The sequence below is a fragment of the Typha latifolia genome, chromosome 10, assembly GCF_019914945.1.
Source record: "Typha latifolia isolate L0001 chromosome 10, TyphaL0001v2, whole genome shotgun sequence".
NCBI classification, from domain to species: Eukaryota; Viridiplantae; Streptophyta; class Magnoliopsida; order Poales; family Typhaceae; genus Typha; species Typha latifolia.
The window spans coordinates 806,111-825,099 of NC_133095.1; the positions used below are offsets into that span (position 1 = coordinate 806,111).

At 40.2% G+C, this 18,989-nt stretch overlaps 5 protein-coding genes across 6 annotated transcripts; 2 read left to right on the forward strand and 3 right to left on the reverse strand.

The window, feature by feature from the left end:
* Positions 1-123: 123 nt before the first annotated feature.
* On the reverse strand, positions 124-3,447 carry LOC140796331 (small ribosomal subunit protein uS9c). The gene is made up of 3 exons (XM_073149323.1): positions 3,021-3,447; positions 1,016-1,306; positions 124-373 (listed from the first exon to the last, which is right to left on the reverse strand). The coding sequence occupies exons 1-2, from the start codon at positions 3,390-3,392 to the stop codon at positions 1,019-1,021; spliced, it is 660 nt and encodes a 219-aa protein (XP_073005424.1). The 5' UTR covers positions 3,393-3,447; the 3' UTR covers positions 124-373; positions 1,016-1,018.
* A 202-nt stretch (positions 3,448-3,649) lies between these two features.
* On the forward strand, positions 3,650-5,610 carry LOC140795990 (uncharacterized). The gene is made up of 2 exons (XM_073148830.1): positions 3,650-3,845; positions 5,154-5,610. The coding sequence occupies exons 1-2, from the start codon at positions 3,694-3,696 to the stop codon at positions 5,230-5,232; spliced, it is 231 nt and encodes a 76-aa protein (XP_073004931.1). The 5' UTR covers positions 3,650-3,693; the 3' UTR covers positions 5,233-5,610.
* A 1,450-nt stretch (positions 5,611-7,060) lies between these two features.
* Positions 7,061-10,420, forward strand: LOC140796871 (BTB/POZ domain-containing protein At3g50780-like). 2 transcript variants are annotated; one of them, XM_073150025.1, is made up of 3 exons: positions 7,061-7,294; positions 7,871-8,644; positions 9,169-10,420. In XM_073150025.1, the coding sequence occupies exons 2-3, from the start codon at positions 7,997-7,999 to the stop codon at positions 10,111-10,113; spliced, it is 1,593 nt and encodes a 530-aa protein (XP_073006126.1). In that variant the 5' UTR covers positions 7,061-7,294; positions 7,871-7,996; the 3' UTR covers positions 10,114-10,420. The 2 variants fall into 2 exon arrangements, with proteins under 2 accessions (XP_073006126.1, XP_073006125.1); XM_073150024.1 differs by having other exon boundaries at positions 7,120-7,416.
* Positions 10,421-10,795: 375 nt separating this feature from the next.
* LOC140796816 (cytochrome c biogenesis protein CCS1, chloroplastic) lies at positions 10,796-14,506 on the reverse strand. Its single transcript, XM_073149946.1, has 8 exons — positions 14,030-14,506; positions 13,327-13,546; positions 13,127-13,238; positions 12,313-12,585; positions 11,927-12,192; positions 11,668-11,824; positions 11,478-11,561; positions 10,796-11,355 (listed from the first exon to the last, which is right to left on the reverse strand). The coding sequence occupies exons 1-8, from the start codon at positions 14,421-14,423 to the stop codon at positions 11,215-11,217; spliced, it is 1,647 nt and encodes a 548-aa protein (XP_073006047.1). The 5' UTR covers positions 14,424-14,506; the 3' UTR covers positions 10,796-11,214.
* Positions 14,507-15,164: 658 nt separating this feature from the next.
* LOC140796817 (probable galacturonosyltransferase-like 1) lies at positions 15,165-16,602 on the reverse strand. The gene has a single exon (XM_073149947.1). It carries the CDS (start codon positions 16,401-16,403, stop codon positions 15,369-15,371), a length of 1,035 nt encoding a protein of 344 aa, XP_073006048.1. The 5' UTR covers positions 16,404-16,602; the 3' UTR covers positions 15,165-15,368.
* Between the last annotated feature and the right edge of the window lie 2,387 nt (positions 16,603-18,989).

Genomic DNA, 18,989 nt, shown 5'->3' on the forward strand with positions numbered 1-18,989 from the left:
GCTTTAGTTAAAATCCACTGAATATTAATCTTAACATTCACGAAAATTTGGAACCCATGTCACAAGCTAGTAAACGATTTAGGATTTAGGATTTAGCACACTATGTTTTGGATCGAAGAGAAGTACTGCAACCAAAGTACGATTCTCGAGCAAATAAATGATCCAGTGTAGCTACACACTGCAAGAGAGAAAAGGAAAAAAAAATAGTTTACTTGTAAGGATACACTATATAGACTGATGGTTCTGACAGAACCTAAAAATCATGCAAATGTATCACTGCTAAAATCCAGCCAATTGGTAACTTAGTATACAGGTCTTTCAGATGCCCAAATAAGTAGTCGATCCTAAGCGCAGACTGCGAAGTAGAGATAATCTGCAGTGGGCACACCAGAATGTCAGAGAACTCCAAACAAAGGCATATAGTACAAATTTTAGTTCCAAAATCAATAATTAGAACTTGTTCACAGCTTCCGTTTCCCCTTGGATTCATAAGACCAGTGCAAAGAAGAATAAAAAACAATATAAGAGTTCTGGAAGCTCTCAAGTAAATTGAGTTCTTTTTCTTATACTTTCTATGCTCCTATTTGACTTCATCAATGCCGTGGTATCAAAACATAAAAGGTCAAGATTAAGTCTAATTGTGCAAAACTTATGATACATGAATACCGTGGTTTTCAATTACTTCTCTTTTTTTCGTTCTTTTTCTTTTTTTGGTCTCAACAGATAAGTTTTTATGCCCTCTGCATGGGAGTTCAAAATTAGTATATAAGATCATGAAACTAGATCTGGTAGCCCACCTGGTTTAATAATTCATAGAACTCTGACAAGCTAAACGAAATTAGTAGGAAATTTTCACTGATGATCTTAACATGGTAAAGAAATACGCCCACAAGCCAAAAATTACAACTGGTGAGGTGAGTATCACATAAGAATCAGTCCAGAAGGAAGACATAAACCACTTGAGAAAACTCACTTAAGAAGTTCAAAAGTAAGAGGCCGTTGGTTCATAGTCTACCTCTTAACGTTTTGAGAATTGAGGAGCTTTCCGTGCTTTTTTCAGGCCGGGCTTCTTCCTTTCAACAACACGAGAATCTCTTGTAAGGAGGCCCTCCTTCCTCAAAGCACTTCTGTGATTCTCACTGACTTTAAGCAATGCACGTGCAATACCAAGAGAAATTGCTTGAGCCTGCCCTGACAGACCACCCCCATGAGCTTTAACAAAAATATCATAGTTGCTCTCAAACCCTAAAGTCAGCAATGGGGTTTTGACATACTGCAGCCACAATGGATTTCCTTGAAGATATTCCTGCAAACAGATCAATAAGATTAGAAGACTGCTTCTTCAAGTGCATCAAAGGTCTTATGGAAACCAAGTACAGAACTGTGCATATCATCATGCTTTAACTTCTTGTACTCTACTATATTTTTAGCAAAAACTTGAATCAGAGAAACCAAAAAAAAAAAAAATTGATTACAAACCTAACAGAGTCAATAGATGGCACTGTGAAAATTGACGACGATAATATATCAAATATAAGCAAGCATTATGCATTACAAATTTAAAACTCAACAAAACTTAGGGTTGTTTGGTCACACAAATCATGCTTATAATTGACTATTGGCCTTATAACCAAGTGAAATTTTAATGTTTACTTCCTAACCATCGGAGAGGACAATGGTGCATTTGCCAAGTATCCTCATACTCTAATTGCAACGAGCTGCTAGAGTAGACTTGGGCACTTGCTTAGATGATCATTTGTTGAGGGCCGTCAGGTAGTAGGCCTCAAGTTCACCTTCCACTTTTCAGAATGGGATATAACTTAAATCAAGTATGCTATCGAGAAACGCTATAGACACCACCAAGAACAAGAAAGAGGCACTCCACTCCTAGTCACTAAGTAGTGCTATTCAGTCCTCCGGGGGACTCCATCAATCAGAGGTTCTTTCTCTCACATAATTTAGCCCGCCCATTCAACTTCCGTGCTGGAGGAAACGGGATTCGAACCAATTGATGGCAATTTCCCCCTCCGAAACCTCTGGAGAATTTCCTCTTTTTCCCTATGATAAACAATGTGGCAGCAGGAACAGCAACCGATTAATCCCAGTTATTTATCATGGGAAGGCTTGATCGGGCTTTAGTCCGACTAGATGAAAGCCTTTCCAAGTTCTTATGTGGATTAGTCCTTTTGTTTACAAGTCTTCTTTATATAGTTATTCAACCAATTCTCGTCTTGGAGACAGGAATCCTGTGAGCCGATCATATAATATCAATGCAAGCATCGGATTGAACTACTCTATTTTGGATTGGCTCTATGAATTGTTTTCATCCATCAATTATTTTAGTGGAAGTTAATGAAATGCAACGTGGACCTGTTTGACGACCATCTAAAAGTTTTATATATATCACCAAGCAGCATATTCGTTACCACATACTTGCTCGAGTCATCTAAATGTTCATTATATCCCTTCGACAATTTTCTTACTTTCGGGCAAAACTAATATCTCTGTCCAATCTTACCATGTTTTCATTTCCAAACTCATGATCTTAAGGACTCATGGACATATAAGACCCAAGCAGCTCGAATTTGTTAAATAATAATAGGTTTTAGTCCTAAACTGAAAATTACTAAGTAAATTAACAATACTACAATATCCTCTAGTACTCTCACTAGAATGACCAGATAAGCGTAATTCCCAGACCAATTTGGCTCAGATCTTGCTTAACTAGTGAAATGCTACAGACAAATCAAAACATATTTAAGAATAACAAAATAAACTTGCATCCATCTGACAAAATGTATATATTTCGGTTGAAATGCAACCTTAAAAGCATATAAACGAATAAACGAGGAATTCTGCAATCGTCAATCTCCCATTTCTAGTACAAAAAGAATTTCCCTTTTTCTCGCCAAGATGCACAATTCGAATCCAATTTTAACCCAAACAAACGAGAAAACCGGAAAGGTATAAGCAAAAACAACCCAAAATTTAGGAAGAAAACGAGAAAGATTCTTTCGTACCTTAGCGTCGCGGTAATTGATGATGACCTTCCCGCTTCCCTCCTGGAGAACAACTCTAGCGATAGCGCACTTCCTCCTCCCCGTCCCTATTATCCTCTGCGCGGCGAAACCCCCCGGGAGCCTCGACTTCACGTACTTTTCGAGTGTCAATCCCTCCAAATCTGCCGTGGAGGCGACTCCTCCGCCGGATACGGCGGCGACGGCGGTGGAGGAGGAGGCGACGACGACGCGAGGAGTGTTGCTTCGGATGGCGGCGATGCGTGGGAGGGATTTGGGAAGAAAGATGGAGAAAGATGGGGGCTTGGAGGAGACATTGGAGGAGAAGGAGAGGGAAGCGAAGGAGGAGGTGAGCGAGGAGAGAGGGATCGCCATTTTTAGTTTGTTTGCTTAGCTTCCTCGCTTTCTCTGGGTTTGGGAGATAAGAGTGGGATAGGATTTAAGCGGGGTGGGACGAGAGAGAGAGAGAGACCACCGGGTGCGGGTCCGAACCCGTTTAGTTCGGTATGATTCCGATCTTAATCGCAATCTATATTCGGTCCATTAATAATCCGATATTCTCGGATCCGAATTGGGCCGGGCTTGGGCCGAAAGCCTCTTCTGGAGTATATTGTTTCTCCCGCTTGGAAAGGAGAAGCGAGATAACTACTAGGGTTTGTTCGAGAGGAGGGAGACGATGGCTTTGACCAACTTCATACTTACGGTGGTTGGGGTGAGCGCGGCGGTGCTCCTCCTCCGCAGCGACGTCAAGCAGTCCGCCGCTGTCTTCCGCCGCAACGTCCGCCACATCCGCAACTGGCTCGAAGAGGAGTCCGCCTCCGCCACCAAGTAACTTCCCAAAAATATCCTCTCCTCCTTGTCTCTTCCTGAGCTATAGAGGAAGTAAAAGACCCTAACTTGATGCCTATCTAGTATATTTATTTAATTCGATTTGCGCTTCCTGGACTGGGTTGAAATTAAATCTCTTACTTAGTTTTGTGGATTTCTTTAACTAGTCGAACTTCCTGCTGGAGATTATCTTTAAGAATTTTTTTTTGACAAATCAAGCCGATTATCTTTAAGAATTAATTATACTTGATAATATTCATGATGACTCAGGATTCATAACATCTCTATTTCTTTGTTGATGCTTTGGTCTGATTAGTTGCTCTGTGATCTGCAAATTCCAATTGCATCATGATTGTTGGAGAATGATTAAATCTCGGTTCTCACTAGTAAGTGGGCAAAGAATCATCTCATAAGTCATAACTAAGATGATGCGATTGTTCTTTTAAGATTCAGTGGAGATGTTAAGAACACTTGCAAAATGCCATGCAGAGGTTTTGAAATCACCGTTGTATAACAAATCAAGCAGGAATGAGCTATCGATCTACTTAGGGTTTCTTGTAAGATTTTTTTACTTTTGAGAGACCAATTCTGGGTTATTGTTCAGTTCGAGTGACCCAGCTCAATCTGTTGCAGATCATGGAGTAGAAAGTCCAGGAGTTAACAGCATTTTATATTTAGGTGATATTGACAATGTATTAATGGTGTAGTTCACCATCTCAGAATGTGAAAAAGGAAGGTTCGGAACATGAATTAAAAAATGTAAAATATCAAGAATTTCTTATTGGTATGTGCCAATCATAAGGCTGCTGGAGCTGTCTGCTCTAGCAACACAGTCGGTTCTCTGAGGCTCTATTTCCACATACCTAACCACCTATAGTCTTTTTAAAGCATTGATTAGTTCCGTGATTGGTACTCTTAAGTGGATTGTCTTATTGCATTGGTGATCATGCTGCAGTCTCGGAGATGGTTGAATATTCATAGATCGTCTATCATAGAATTGCCTGAAGAGTATTTTACGGGAGTTGCAACCTGTTACTTATTTTCATATAAGGTTTAATTTTTAAGTTCATGTACTCACATGCCAATCTTAATTTGCTCCGGTTGAATACTGCGATCGTTAGAGGAAAATGGAGAATACCTTTTCTGTATTGCATGATTAATGTGGAATCTCTTGGTTTTCTTGTCTTTTCACTGGCTCTGTTTCATTAGCTTTTGATGCACTTAGGTAAATTTGCAATTTCGACACACTGATTCTTTCTATATTTGTTCACTCATGAGTTTCAACTTGTCTCCTTTTTCTTTGCACAGAACCGCAGAGCGATCAGCACCCAAGGAGTTGGATTCTCAGGCTGCGAAGAAAGACATTCCTAAGGATGAGAAGCATTAGATTTTTCTCATATTCCATTTAGGCTTTTTTGGTGCTTCAGATTACACCTCGCTTGCATCATCTAGTAGGTGTAAGAATGTTTGCAACTTTCTGGTCGAATAAGGTTGCTATACAGGGAGGAGTAGGTTAATTTCACCTTTTGGCGGGAGCATTTGTAAGCCACGCTTCCCTCAGTAGAACATGTTTCATAAATTCTCATCAACTGTATTGATTGTCTTGTGCATTGTTGGCATGTCCATTTCCTTCACTAACCTACTCAAAATGTTCAGATACATCTGCGGAGGTTGCTTATATTGCTTTGTATTAAATTTCCATACATTGAATTTAAATAAGAGAAAGTTGGGCCCTTGGAGGCCAATGTGATGGATGTTCCAAATATATACTCGGGCCCTTTGGGCCCAGTCTTCGAATTGGTCGCTCCGGCCCGTGGTGTATCGAGATTCACTTGACCATTTAGGCGAGTCCTCAAATCTAGTTTAACTGTTGGATTGCAATGGGACCATAAGCTAATCTTAGGTCATTTGCATTTATGAATTCTTATATATATTTTTTTTGTTGTGATGTAAGGTTCGTCTTTCTATCTCCCTCTCAATTTGTATAGCAAATTATCTTTAATGAATGAATGAAATCTATGTCAACGGACTTTGTTAACAAAATTTTTTTAAAAAAAAAATTATTTATATTAGAAGGGCTAATCCGAGATTTGGTACAAATCAATCTCCTATCTTCGTGCAGGTCAATCTGGATGTTCAATTAATTGATAATATCTAATGACTTCAAATAGCACCCATTTCAAATTATACAACCCTCATACTTATATCTATATAGTCTACTCTCTTTTTAGCCTAGCCAACCAACTGTGAGCAATGATTAATAATTAAAGGATGAGAAGAGAAATAATAGTCCAAAGTTTCTTTTATCTAATGCAGGTATCATCATCATATCTACATGTTACCCAAAAATAATAAGACGCATCACGCGTGAAGCCGAGGCGCCACCAAACAGCGAAACCAAATCATTAATTCGTTCCTCTCTCTCTCCCATACAAAAAACCAATTCGTCGTCTTCTTAATCCTCCTTAATTATTCACATATAAATCTCTTTTTCCTCTTACCTCGATCACCACACACATCCACGAGCACACAGTGCATTCTTTGTCCCATCATGTTGTCGCTTTCTTCCATCATCCCACATACCCAACCACCCCCCATCTAACCCATCATACATGCATGCATGCATGCATGCTATATTTAAATATATCGTATAATGCAAAATTTTATTAAATAATATACTCTCTGAAACAAAATTTTAAACTGTGTGTTTATTTAATGCTCCATGGCTTTTACTTTTTTTGGGACGATGGAGCTCAAAGTGGTTTAGTCAACATCGTTCCAACAGTACAACATCGATCCTCGCAATCCAAAGCTGTTTAATTTAGAAGTCAGTCATTCCATTTTAGATCTTTTGAGCTTTTTCTTTGTTCGTCATTAGACATAATGAAGCACACGACTGGACTAAGTTTTAAAACATTATCCTCAACTTGGATATAACATTTGAGATTTTACCACTCCTCCCATACTTCCAAAAGGAAAAGCCAACACAAAATAATCAAGTTGGTTTTTTTATTATCCTTTCATTATGGTCCCCATGAGAAGCAATAAACCAAATAATGATTAATGTAATCTTGCGGTTAAATAAGTTGAAATAAAACTTTAAAAATATACTTGCAAAAAATGAGTGGATAAATTATTTTTTGTTAATGTAGATATATCTGTAAATAAGCAATTTGGAAGGGTATTTATGCAATTATGCGAATGATGTTAGAATTGTAGCACTCTTGCAGTATCTTAGTCAGAGATTTTTGGGCATTTTCTGGGCATCTGAAACGTGAAGTGGGACTGTGAGTACTACGCTCCGGAAATCATAAGGGAAGAGAGAGAAGAAATATAATAAAAGAGAGGAGGGAGGAGTTGGTATGATGATGTCGTCGAATCTCTACGATGGGAAAAGCAAGGACATGCTTATCTGTTAAAAGTTGGAACGAACCCCTTCGTTTGCAAAGGTTCCTCTCTCTCTTCTTCTTCTTCTTCTTCTTCTCTTTTTTCCCTATATTTTCCTCTGCTTTACGTTGGAAAGAAATGGAGGAGTACGCCATGGGAGGTCAAAGGAGCTGAGCAATAAGGAGTAAGTGGGTTTTTTCTTCTTATTTTTCGGTCAAGGTTGGCTATTTCGTAGTATGCTTCGTTCTCTAGAGTTTTGTGCTTGTCGATTTGGTTGCATTTGGAATTTGGTGTGATTTCTTGGGCTTTTGAAGACGACCCACATGTTCGTCTGCCAAAATTTGGATCTTTTCATGGATGTGATGAGAAATTTCAGTTTTCTAATTGTGCCTCGCGGAATGGTGATATGCGTTTGCATTTTTATTAAAGAAATCCGTACGGAAAGACATTGTTCATGGGTTTGAATGCATTTCCTTTGCTAGTTTTGAGCGTCTCTACTTGTCCTTTATTTCAGTTTTTTTTTCTTTTCCTGATTTCAAACTAGAATTTAGGAAGAAGAATTGTTATCTGAAGGCGAAGGCGGCCAAACAACTAGACAACTCATTTCCTTTTCTTGAATTCTGTTTCTCACTGTTTAGGTTTACACGTGAGTGTCATCTATTGAGAAAAAATTAAAGCTTTTTGGGGAAATCAAGTTTCATACTTGACATGCTCTTGAGAAGGGTCCATAAATCTGAAATCCCATAGAGAGGGTTGGTTAAGAAATGGAGGATTTTAGGGTTAGAAGGCTTCAACCAGGAGCAGGGCAGACAAAGATAAGAAATGTACCAATTGCAGTAACGCCGGAAGGGTTCTGGTGTTGCCCTTCGCCGGCTGTGCTGCAGAAGACCTTAAAGAATCAAAACCACCAAACTAAGCATAAAGGGTCATCTCTTCCAACATCAAAGGCCTTCTCAGTAGAGAAGTCACCAAATATTGCATCAGAAAAGAGAACGAGTTCTACACCGACAAGGTCTAGGCCGGTTTCAGATGATCAGAGATGTCCAACTACCGATAATCCTGCTTTAAGTCCAACAACGGCCTCCGAGAGACCACCACCGAAGCCAACTGCAGAGAGTCAGCAACATAAGATATCTGTTGGATTTGGTCAACCTGAAACGAGCGATTTGAAGGTTATCTTGTATGGGAAAGAAGGGCTTGCAGTAAAAATGACTGTTCACAGTAATATTCTTGCAGAGAACAGCAGCTACTTTTCAGATAGACTCTCTGGACAGTCTCCAGTATCATGTGTTGAGATACTGGATTGTGAAGATGTGGAGATCTACGTCGAGACAGTGGGATTGATGTACTGTAAGGAAGTGAAGCACAGATTAATCAAGCAAACTGTTCCACGTGTACTCCGCATATTGAAGGTGTATCCTCTAATGATGTCTTCAATTTATGTTCATTTTCAAGAAAGATTTGTTTTTCTTTGTCTTCCTATTTTCTTATATTAAACATCTCTCTGCTAAAATTCTCCATTTATATTTTGATTCGTATGTTTTCATTTGGTAAGTAGTTGATCCTTAATCTTGTCACCAGAACAAATAGCTGACATGCCCTTGTTGGGTCATATTATGCAAATTTGATATGTTTTTATTTGGGCTACTGGTTCTTATTTTTGGTGCTCAAGTGCTTAACCACGATATGGAGTCTTGTTTGAATTATCTTGAATAGGATCTATGACTTTGTAAAAACTCCATTTAGCTGAGAAAAGTTTTTTTGTTTGCCTTTGGCTAAATATATAGATTGAGCACTTCATTTAGCAGGAAAGTAATTGTATGACTCAATCTTAGTATATAGATTGCTCTAAGCTGATTCTTGTTATTGTCTAGTTAATAATCAAAAAATCAAATTTTGTTAGCTTTTCTACATGATTTAAGCTGACATTTTGTAGGTTGCTGAATCACTTGGCTTTCGTGCTTGTGTAATATCATGCTTGGATTACCTAGAAGCAGTTCCATGGGTTGGAGAAGAAGAAGAAAGTGTGATATCGTCTATAAGACATCTTCGTAGTGATAATTATGGAGTCAGTCCTTTACTGAAAAGAGTGTGTTCCGATATCACCAATCCCCCTAATGATACGCTTTCACGTATCATGGAGCTGGTGCTGAAAAGCAGTGAGGACAAAGGGCGACGCGAGATGAAATCCCTAGTCTTGAAGCTCTTAAAGGAAAATAACATTTGGATAAATGGATCAGCAGACATATGTATTGAAACTTTATACAGTTCATGTCGGGGTTGCTTGGACTCGCTGCTAGCTCTGTTTCGGCGAGCATCTGATGATGACTTTGCTGATACATCTTTGGAAAGCAAAGATATTGTTATGCGGCAGATAGCTCTTGATGCAGATAATCTCGTTTGGTTGGTTGAGATATTGGCCGACAGGCATATAGCTGATGATTTCGCAGTCATATGGGCAAGCCAGAATGAGCTCGCCGGGTTGCATTCAAAGATACCAATTGTGTCGCGTCACCTTGTTAGTTGTGTCTCAGCTAGGCTTTTTGTTGGTATCGGAAGAGGAGAGATGCTTCCTTCAAAGGACATCCGACAGCTTCTGTTGCATGTTTGGTTGCAGCCACTGATTGATGATTACAGTTGGTTGCAGCATTGTTGCAGATCATTCGACCGAAAAGTTGCGGAAGAAGGAATTGGCCGAACGATCCTGACACTTCCGTTGGAAGACCAGCAGACTATATTACTCTCATGGCTGGGAAGCTTCTTGAAAGTTGGCGATAACTGCCCTAATCTCCAGAGAGCCTTTGAGGTCTGGTGGAGGAGGACTTTCATAAGGCCTTACACTGAGAAGCAAGGTCAAACTTTGCAGTTGGATAGAAGTTGATCAGTTGGACTAGAATAAGTTGGTCGTGCTTTATATGTAGAAAAAAAGTTTGAGTGATGGATGAAAAACAATAACAGAAGAGGTTTTGTTTGTTGACCAGACGATACTGTTTGACTGCCTCCTAGAGAGGGAAACAACTCATTAAGGTTTCTGTTCTTATTTTTAGATGCATTGTACAGGATTTTGGTGGTAATTGGCTTGTCTGCAATTTGTTGCATGCACCAGAGTTCTTTATCTGTTAGTGCTTTTCGACATGTAACGACGTGAAGGTCCCTAAGCTATGTGAAATTCTCTGAGTTCTTAACAAGATTCGACTTCTCAATTTCTATCATCGAAGTCGATATTGCTTGCTGATGCAATGATTCTGTTTGTTTTGCTTACTTTGGTGCGACGCAATCTTATTAGTTATCACCACTGATGTGCTCATTTGAATGTTCATGATATTATGTTTTAATGTCAGTTGGCACTTTTACACCATTACAGAGCAAAACAACATGATCCCTACCCTCGCTCTTCAATATATTGATTTGGATTTAGATATCGAGTATAAAGTACGAATATATTGATCAAATACTCGCTCACGGCAGTGCTACAAGAAAAGATTGACGAAATGCATATCTTTGAAACTTCTGAAGAATGTGATTATTTTCTCAACGGCAAAGTACATCGAAACAAACTATGATGTATAATTCGTATGCCGAAGGAATTTTCTTTATATTACATTCAATAACTTTAGACTGGATAAATCTTTTACAGAAAAAAGAATAAGTTATCTAGTTACATCGCCCTAGATAGGTTTCCAATGCCCAAAAATTACAACCATACTATATCTTATGGGCTTTGATTTGGAAAAGCCATAAATTATACAAAGGTGATCCTCGCAATCATGCAGCAAGTCTATTACAAAGTTACAGTTGTAACTTGTTGTGTATTCTTTCGGCGGAAGATAAGGCACTGAATTTTGTCCGGAGACCTCAAGCAGACAGATCCAAAATGTAACCTGGAACACTTCTTTCAAAAATAGTCTCCATACTCGACCCAGCAACAAATGAGCATCAAGGCATTTGATCTCAACCGGAGTTATGAATTATATCAATCAGTTTAAGTATCCAAGATTTCATCAGCTTCAATCAGCTCTGGTACTTTATCTAGTAAGCGATTCATGTCCTGAGGAAATTCTAGCTTTGCTCTGTTGGTCTTGCCTCCAACAACGACTGTACTCCCATCTTGGAGGGCCCATATCTAAGATAAGCGAAGATACATATCTTATAGTTGGACATTTTTGCTTCTCACAAGGGAGAAAAAAAGTACATATAGATATATGTGCACTTAAGAGTATAAGGCATTAGAGAGAGATGCAGCACCTGTGAGTGGGATAAATAGCTAATGCAAGTCGTGAGCATCAGAGCACCAAATCCAGCATAAACAACAGGCACCCCAGGATCAGTCTGATAAGATTGAAAATAAGACACATTTCAGAGGAATGAAAAGGGAAAAGAGAGTGAAGCTTAATCTTGGAAATTTGCCTACCAAGGCACTACTTTGATCCCTCACCTTCAAATCGAGACCACTACTTCCAATGGCATCTTCAATCACAATTTTGTTACCATTGATTTCAATAGGAAGTTTTGAGCTGGGTCGGCGAACTCCCGCAAACTTGCCCTCTTGATCATACAAGACAATAGACTGCAGATCACGAGCGAGCATTGATCTGATAAATTTTAGAAACAGAAGAAGGGTAAAAAACAGTTGACTTATCACCTGGAATTATTTAAAAGAGGGAACTGAGATTATAGAGAAAAATCTAACATACATTCCCTTTACGTTAGGAGAATCAGCATCTCCAATAGGTAGGAATGTACCATAAAGCTTTTTGTCACCATTTATCTGTAAGGGAGCCACAGCCAAATTGAAAGGACCTTCACCATTTTTTGATACTTGGAGTGCAGAAAACCCCCAATCAGTCTGGTAGATTGTGATCCCTCCATATCTTAAAGGATCATTAACTCTAATTGTCTTTCTCATCACTTCTTTACCGTCAAGGTCGAATAGTGAAATATCAGTGTAAAATTGTGAAACCTGATCATGCATCATAGGAATGTCAAATGAGGTATTCAGAATCATTTTAAGTTTCGTGAAGGCAAGCACTAAATAGCAAGAGGGGACAAAAGAAAGTCACTCCTATTTATAAGCCATTACCTCCCCACTATCATAGTAATCCATGTAGAATCTGTTAACATGGACTTCAGTATTGAAAACTTGTGGTGGAAAAGAAAGAAAGCCGCTAGGAACCATTACATCCCCCATAACAAAATTGAGTCCTTGGGGCACAGTTACAGAACCTTTAAAGCTTCCAGTTGCACTAAGTGTACCTCCTGCCATGATCAAAAGCATTGCTAAGTGCACGCCAATGGGAGCAAATCGACCTGCCATTCCCCTGAAAGCATATAAAGATGGCCCTTTAATGAATACCTGCCATACGAGGAACAAAGCATTCTGAGATTAATACCGATTACTGACTTATTAAAGAGCAACCAAAGACAAGAAGAGGCCTCAATATTTGTCTTGTGAAACTAATGTGGTAAGATTTTACTAAAAACAGACTCTGAAAAATTGCTTCTTGCAAAGCAAAGCTTCCACTACTCAGTTTAACTTTCTGTTCTATTTGAACCTACAGACTTTCAATTTCAGAAGTTTTGCTGGTTTTGGGATTTTATCAAATTTCAGGAAAAAGCACCAAAACAGATAGTACAGTGAAGCATTTCGCAAGCTACATAAAAGATCACCCAGAAGAATGCTGTCTTAAGAAGTCATGGGCACAATGTGAAGGATAATGCTAGAAACATGCAATTTAGTAGAGTAGCCCAAGTAGCTATTTTGCAGAGATAGGATAAGACTTCTTAAGGGCTCATATAACATAATAGGCAAACTTATATAACTGCAGAGATAGACCTGACAGTATGTAAGTTGCAAGGGTACATAATAGCAGTGAGCATAAAAAATGAAAAATGACCTCATATCCTGCACCCATCAAGATAATGCCCAAATCCTGAATGGATGCCCTTGGAAGAGAATCTGCAAACTCCTGTTTGCTGATAGCTTCTGCCGAATGTGTGAAAGACCATCTGCACAATGGGACAATAAAAAATTGAGTTAGTTATTTCTGACTGGTTTATTCCTGCTTATGACTCCAAAATCAAAGAAAGAAAATACCTCTTAGCGACTTTAACCAAAGGGATCTGAGTTGTATAGGTACAGGCCATTAGAGATGCTGCGAGGAGGATCAGCATGCCTAAGAAAACAGGGGAAGAGAACATGTGATCAAACCCAAGACCAAGAATCCATCTCCATGTAACAAATCCATAAACAGGATTGTCTTCTGGATACTTCTGGAAATAGTAATCTGGTGTTTCCCCCTGATCTATAAATGTACCTGCGGACATAGGAACAAAACACTACATCATCATTTGAACAAAGTTACAGTTCCCCATATATGCTTCCTAAGCATCAGAATCAATGTTTAAAATTAATGGTCCCAAAACTTCAACAAGAGATTCTAGTAATAAGTAGGTGGATGGCTCATCATTGGTTTGTCCCCTATGATAGTGTTAAAGGCATAATATAACATTATTGGTATGTTACCTAACATATAGTTCTTCAACAATCATTGTTTTCTAGAAAAAAAGAGGTAGCTTGATAAGATCACCATCTGTCGAACTATAAGGAAGGTGAGGGAAGAGTATAGAGAGGAAGAATATGCAATTGTAAAACCTAGTAATACATTTTCCCTTCCTCTGCACCTTTTATCGTAAAATTACTTTACTCAGCTAAACTAAGATTGGCTTCATAAATATCAAGCTTTTGCCCACTAATCATCAAACATAGGGAACAATACAAACAGAACAACCCAACATACCCAAAGCCATCAGCGCCGCAATAGTAAACATTTCGCCGATTGCCAAGGGGAGGTTGGAGAGCAACGCCAAGGCCCTCTTCGGCGCCCGCTTCAGGAAACCCCACGACGGGATCCCAGCAACCTTCCCCTTCCCATCGGAAGCCTCGCCATTTCCGGCAACTTCCGACACAGGCGGGGCCGCATCGAAGAGGACTATCTCCTTCTTCTCCTTCTTCGCTAGGGTTTCGCTCTTGCTATCCCGGGAGGTCCTCAGCTTACATCCGACTCGGAGGGCATAGGAGTGGCTGCTCCGGAGCACAATTCGACCGTCGGAGAAGAGGAGGGAGCAAGGGGATTTGGATTTGGAGATCGGGAGTGCGATTAGGATTTTGGCGGGGTTTAGGAGGGAAGACATCGGAGAGGAGAGCAGTGACGCGGGTCTCTGCCATTGGAGAAGGATAAGGTGAGGAGGGGATGCGGATGCGGATGCGGATAGGGGCACCGATTTCTACGTGGCCATACTGAGACTCTTTGAGTCTCGAGGCATGGGAGGGCAAATTAGTCTTTTGGATGACTAAGATCCCTCCTGGAGTCCTGGGCCTTCAAAATTAATGGGCCGACTAGTGGTCCATCGCAAGGCAGAGCCCACTCTCTTTGTGTGGGCTCCTTCTTCGTTTTCGAATAAATTGATAGTTAATATAACAACCGATCATATCTTAGTCGGATGCTCCTTTTTTTTTTCTCTCTCTCTTCTGTTTTGAAAGAAGTCCGTAGAGGATTTGTACGAGTTGTCTCCTACATTGTTTTGAGGGAAAACAACGGACTGGAATCTCCTATCAAAGAAAAGGAGGTCGTAATTAGAAAGAGAGGGGCCATTTGGAAGGAGACATAATAACATGGCTTGGAAAATGATATCAAAACTACTTTAGGCTAATTAAGATTTGGGAATTGGGATTATGGGAATTTCCCACCGCTTCTACTATTATTGCCACCTTTACTCTTTGGATACTTAGTTATATTAAAAGTACTAGTAGAGCATGTGCTAGGAGAGCTCTAATAATTGTGAGAGAAGCCCCTCGCTCAGTATTTGCCATGTACTTGATTCGGTACACACATGCATTGCACATGGCCATGCTAATAATAGAAAAGCATAGGATTAAAAGATAGATAGGTCAAAAAATATTACTAATTTTCTTGCTTCCATGAGTCCATCCCACAATCACTTATCTACACCTCATTTCCTCCTGATCAGCCGATATTATATATTAGCCTTTTTATTTGAGCGTCGAGCGTTAAAGAAAAAAAAAATAAAGATGTAAAATACAAATGAAATAAAATAAAAGAAGGAACGGTGGTGATTTCAGTTGTCATCTATTGAAAACGGTGCGCGGAGAAGATCGTAGGGGGCCCAGAGGGCGTCGAGTGGGCAGGGTCTACTTGCATCGATCCGAACCCACGGCTTCCCTTTGCCGCTCCAGTGTAAGAGGCTAACGGGTCCCGGATGCAGATCCCTGCACAACCCGCGAAAATTATCGCCTCCGAGGCCGTGCTGGTTCCACCGATGGTCCACCGCCGCGATTCGACCCGCAAAGACCAATAAAAATGGAGGCAGGGAGCCTAGCTCGTAAATCCGCATCCTCTTCTGGAGCTCCATCCACTCCTCGATCCGCTCCGTGTACCCGCCTTCCCTCCACCGCTCCAAATCCATTACCATCACGCCCGTGTTAAAATAACACGGCGTCCTCCCCTCGAACGTCATCGATAGAGCCGGGTTCGACCAGAAAGTGGGCGTAAAATACGACGTGAAGTTAGCATTGCAGTACTCGGGGGCGGCTAGGGCGGTGTTATCGGGTAGCGGAGTCGAGGCCAGACCCGCGATGTCGTCCACTAGAACCAGATCCGAATCCAAATACACGACGCGGCGGACGCAATCCGGTAGGATGCGAGCGAGATAGGATCGAGCGTAGTTGAGCGGGCGATCCAAGGCTTCGCGAATCGAGGTGGAGATGAGACCCGAAACCCGGGACTCGTCGAAGGGGTAGATTTGGAAAGAGAGGAAGGGGAAGGAGGAGGAGATGGTGGAGTTGAGGAAGGAGATCGCCGAGGATGCGAGGAAATGGAATTGCATCGACTCCGGGCACGAGGAGTGGTACAGGATGGAAAAGATCGCCGCCACGGAGCCGCGGAGGTACGCCACGTCGAGCGTCATCGCCACGTGGACGGCCGCATCCGGCGAGCACGCAGCGGCGGAGGACGGCGGGAGAGGCGGAGGGCAGCTGGGGGAGTTGTAGAACTGAGGGGCCTCGTGGAATGCTAGGGTTTTGCCGGCGGTGAGCGCACCAGCGTAGGAGGAGAAGGTGAAGAATAGGAAGAGGAAGAGATGAGCGTAGGCCATCGCGTCGAGGAGTGGAAGAGGAAGGGAGAAGTGGGAGCTGGGATTATTTTATACGAGGGAGAGGAAGGAGGGTGGAGTAGGGGAAGTCAAAGTTGAGAGGAAAATTGAGTATAAAGTCATAAACCACATGATCTTTATGCATATTTTCACAAATAGCCTTCTCCTTTTACATGTAGATTTGCAGACCACCACCTCTTTGGCTCTTACTAGCTTAAATTTCAATCTTATAAAGATATTTATCTTAATGGAAACTTTGTTTCCTGTGGAGGTGGTTTCTACTAGTCAAATTGTAAATATGTAAAAGAGGGGAGGTTTTTCTGTAAAATATTATATATTGTATGTTTGCAAAAGAACCCAAATAAAAAATGATTAGGCTACTTAGGATTGACGAAAACGGGATAGAACCAAATAGGACGCCGACAAGTCGACACGCGTGACGCGTGGCATTACCACTGGTGACAGGAACTTGAAATTATTATTTTGCCCACAGGATGGTCTTTCGCTATGCGCCCAAATTGACCGTTTTGAAAGGTTGACCGTGCATGTAATTTTGCATGTACGTCCAATAAGATCGGATATTTAGGTTATGAAAATTAACGGCATGCACCATAAATCCTCTCTCAAGTCTCAAATAAGAACAAACCCAAGTGTCAATTGCCAATTTGCACAAGTGCCCATGTGCTAGTAAAAACTTCTTTGCGAAAAAGACCCTTTAACACAAAAGAAGGCATCTTTCCCCTTCTTCTTCCTCTCCGACTATCTCCTACAACTACTTAGCTTGTTAGTTATAGTGTCATACTCCTGATTGGCCCACTCCTCTCTTTTGCATCTTTTTAATTCATCACTAAGATGAAAAGTCACTTTCCATGTATAGATTGTAAAACATCACCAGAACTCGGAATTAGGTCTGGGTTCAGTCTTCTCTCAGGCTACTCGTAGCTGAGAAGAGCACATCTTTCAGTTCTTGAATGCCAATCACCAAAAAGTGACTTCCCTCTTTCTCTTGCTTCGAGTGTGAGCATCCCACTGGGGAGGAGGTTTGGTAGCATTGGGTTGCTTAGCTTCCATGAAACCTCTGACAAGAACTGTAAAATTCTTTTAAGGTACATGAGAAAGTGATATTCTTTTCTTTTTTTTTCTAAATTTATTTTAAAAAGTAGGTGTGCTTCTTTGTCATGGGTATGGGCTCTCTTAAAGAGAGGGGTTTGTTTAGCATTGAGTGATGGTTGGATACTTGGATATGCTTACCACATTAATTGATGCATTTGGAGATCGACCACAGTCCATGTGCTGTTATGCCTCCTTGTCTCTTTATTATGTGAAACATGAGCATATATGCTCTACGGCTAGGAATAGACCTTTTGTTGCATGACTTTATTATTTGCCTTTAGTTCAAAATTAGAACCTGCGCATGAGCAATTCGATGGAGTTAGTGCCTAATTTATACTTATCTCAGATTATTACTCCACGCAGCAGGTGAGAATCCATTATTATTCTTCAAAAAAAAGAAGAAGAAGAAGACAGATGGAGAGAGAGAGTGTGTGTATCAAAGATCTACATAGCTTTCTTCTAAATTTCCACCATGTTAAAGTACTCCATTGAATATGAATAAATTATAATATCAAAAGAACTAAATTTATAACAAACTTGATTCGGTCTGTTCGATATTAACCTGCCACTATTTTCTTCTTCTTTATGGGAAATTATGAGCTTATATGAACAGGATAGGTTGGATATTTTTGTAGTGCATCGCGTGCCGAACGAAGTAGGAAGAAGGGGAGTCTTATCCCAAGTTTTGGAATCTTATGGCATGCATTAATATGTACATTTGACTTGGAGCATCACTACAGTTTCAAAAAGAATAACGCAAGTTGAGTGTTTGTACTTTGTTAACTTGTAATACAAAGGATATAACAATCATATATATATATATATATATATATATATATATATATATCAAGGAAGGGCATATACAGTTGTACGTATATGAGACTATGGACTGCCTACCTAGGCAAATGGAGGAAGAGGACAATGTTTAGCAATCTAGTAATGGACTTTTCAAACTTGGTTCTTTTTGGAAGCGTGTCAATGACAATCTGGAGAGATAAGACTTCAGATCTTGCTTCTTATATTGTTGACCGATCTCCATATCTAGATGACTACATGTAGAACTTGAAAATAGCACTAATCTTTCAATCAAATGGAATCTCCTTCAATAGATAAACATATACTGATAATTTACATGCACAAGTTTATAGCTCTAAGTGGAGACGAGTACATGGTGTGGAAAATACATATGGAAGACTGCCCCACCCTCGGCCTAACCCTCTCCCTCTGTCCACCAACCAATGGCCAATGGCCCTATTCTAAAAGGAAGGTGGGACTCCTCAGACTGAGCTTTTGTTATTCTTGTGCAGAAAGTACATAGGCATATAAAAATATCTATTACACACACAAGTTATTCAGACACTGTAACACAAACATACAAAATAAGAAGGCGTCCGATTATAGACTAGTGTAAAGATTAGGGCCCTACGTTGATGTAAAAATAAGCATAAGCTTGTACTGATATAGTAAAGTTTAAAC

Coding starts and splice junctions, on each gene's coding strand:
- LOC140796331 (XM_073149323.1), bottom strand. CDS start 3,392: ATGGCGATCCCTCTCTCCTCGCTCACCTCCTCCTTCGCTTCCCTCTCC. Junction 1,307..3,020: donor TCAATTACCGCGACGCTAAG/GTACGAAAGAAT, acceptor ATCTGTTTGCAG/GAATATCTTCAAGGAAATCC.
- LOC140795990 (XM_073148830.1), top strand. CDS start 3,694: ATGGCTTTGACCAACTTCATACTTACGGTGGTTGGGGTGAGCGCGGCG. Junction 3,846..5,153: donor GAGTCCGCCTCCGCCACCAA/GTAACTTCCCAA, acceptor TTCTTTGCACAG/AACCGCAGAGCGATCAGCAC.
- LOC140796816 (XM_073149946.1), bottom strand. CDS start 14,423: ATGTCTTCCCTCCTAAACCCCGCCAAAATCCTAATCGCACTCCCGATC. Junction 12,193..12,312: donor ATTACTATGATAGTGGGGAG/GTAATGGCTTAT, acceptor ATGCATGATCAG/GTTTCACAATTTTACACTGA. Junction 11,562..11,667: donor GTAGTGGTCTCGATTTGAAG/GTGAGGGATCAA, acceptor CAATCTTATCAG/ACTGATCCTGGGGTGCCTGT.
- LOC140796871 (XM_073150025.1), top strand. CDS start 7,997: ATGGAGGATTTTAGGGTTAGAAGGCTTCAACCAGGAGCAGGGCAGACA. Junction 8,645..9,168: donor GTGTACTCCGCATATTGAAG/GTGTATCCTCTA, acceptor GACATTTTGTAG/GTTGCTGAATCACTTGGCTT.
- LOC140796817 (XM_073149947.1), bottom strand. CDS start 16,403: ATGGCCTACGCTCATCTCTTCCTCTTCCTATTCTTCACCTTCTCCTCC.